General features: G+C 42.2%; 1 protein-coding gene across 1 annotated transcript in view; it reads right to left on the bottom strand.

Annotated features, from left to right (window-relative positions):
* Positions 1-281: 281 nt before the first annotated feature.
* Positions 282-1,461, bottom strand: part of LOC107575985 (disco-interacting protein 2 homolog A-like) — a gene marked incomplete at its 3' end in the record, with an annotated part of 2,684 nt that continues 1,504 nt past the window's right edge. Inside the window, exons 2-5 of the mRNA XM_016262276.1 lie at positions 1,204-1,323; positions 976-1,090; positions 607-746; positions 282-418 (exon numbers count right to left, since the gene is read on the bottom strand). Of these exons, the coding sequence (XP_016117762.1) occupies positions 282-418; positions 607-746; positions 976-1,090; positions 1,204-1,323 (512 nt within the window). The remainder of the gene's footprint in view (positions 419-606; positions 747-975; positions 1,091-1,203; positions 1,324-1,461) is intronic.

The raw sequence follows: 1,461 nt of genomic DNA, 5'->3' as shown, positions 1-1,461 counted from the left end.
CCCTCAGGGAACCATGGTTACATACGTAACCTAGAGACGTTTTAAACAAGTGAATAATTCAATGACTCATTCAAAAACATCCAAAATACGCCAACTGGTATATGTCACCTACAGAATGGCCCACTGAATGAATCAAAGTGAATCTTTGCCAGAAATATTTAATTTTCAAAATCGCTACCACTATGGCTGCACATTTAATTTAATATAGAACCAAAATCGAATATTGATTGAACATTTTAAGGCCAACACTATGTTTAAAAATCATTGGACCTTTTGTTTACCTCAAAGACATTCTTGGTCATGCCTGGCAGACCATAGTAGGAGATTCCTGTACTTCTGGAGCTCACACAGATTTCTCCAACCTCATCCATTCGACACAAGTATGGCGTGCCCTCTAACCGAATCACACACACCAGCGCTGCACACACACACACACAGATGCATAGACAGCACATTAGTTCCCAAGATAAATTAAAAATTCAGAATAATAGAATGTTAAAAATAAAGTGCCAAAAAGTAAAGTATTTCTTCGTCACACTATTCATCCAATCAAACCTGTTTTTCAGTCTATAGATCAATCAGTGAGAGGAGTAAAGCAGGTCTCACCTCCAGGCATGACCTGTCCTACATCCTGAACAGTGAGCACAGAGAGCTTCTCCTCTGTGTCCACTCGAATCACCCCATAACTCAGACCGCTCATGGACAGCACTGCCTTACCCGGAGGAGGAACACCCATCTCTGGAGGCCTGAACACACACATACAGAGTCATTCAACATGGATTTGGGCTCTGGAAAATGATAATGCCATATGCAAATTAAAATGCAAAATGTCATTTCTGAGATGATAACTGAAATGCATTAGATAATAAGGTGAAATAAAATAGCAAGCAGTGTCTTGTGTAAACTGGGCAGAATGCATGCACTTGAACAGTAGTGGTTTTACAGTAGCAAGTTGCTGTAATGTCATCAGTGTACCTGCGGATGGCGACAGTCATGGCCTCAGAGGAACTTGCACATGGGCAGATCACCTCTGGCCGCAGCCCGCGGGCCTGAAAGACGTTGAGGAAGGCATCGCAGGACGAAATAGACCCTGTATTTCAATATACACAACATACACAGTGTTCCAGCGACAGTTCAAGCTGTGTTCCATTCGATTTGGAATTATGCTTGTTCTCAGATTGTTCTGTTTAAGTGTATACCCACATGGGTTTGCTCCATCAGCAACGATGAGCATGCGGAGAGAACTAAGACTGATGTCTCTCTGATCCCTCTGGGCTAAAAGTGACCAGTGCATATCCCTGGATTTCACCACTGCTACACGTGCTGTTTGAAAAACACAGGACATATAAACATGCAAACAGTCACACAGCATTTAATCAGTGTAGTAACTATGATGTGAAACAGGTGTTTACTGTCTATATGTGACCCTGGAGCACAAAACCAGTCTTAAGTAGCACGGGT

Source organism: Sinocyclocheilus grahami, unplaced genomic scaffold (assembly GCF_001515645.1).
Source record: "Sinocyclocheilus grahami isolate Dianchi unplaced genomic scaffold, SAMN03320097.WGS_v1.1 scaffold3081.1, whole genome shotgun sequence".
Lineage (NCBI taxonomy): Eukaryota > Metazoa > Chordata > Actinopteri > Cypriniformes > Cyprinidae > Sinocyclocheilus > Sinocyclocheilus grahami.
This window is presented reverse-complemented; position numbering and strand designations above follow the sequence as displayed.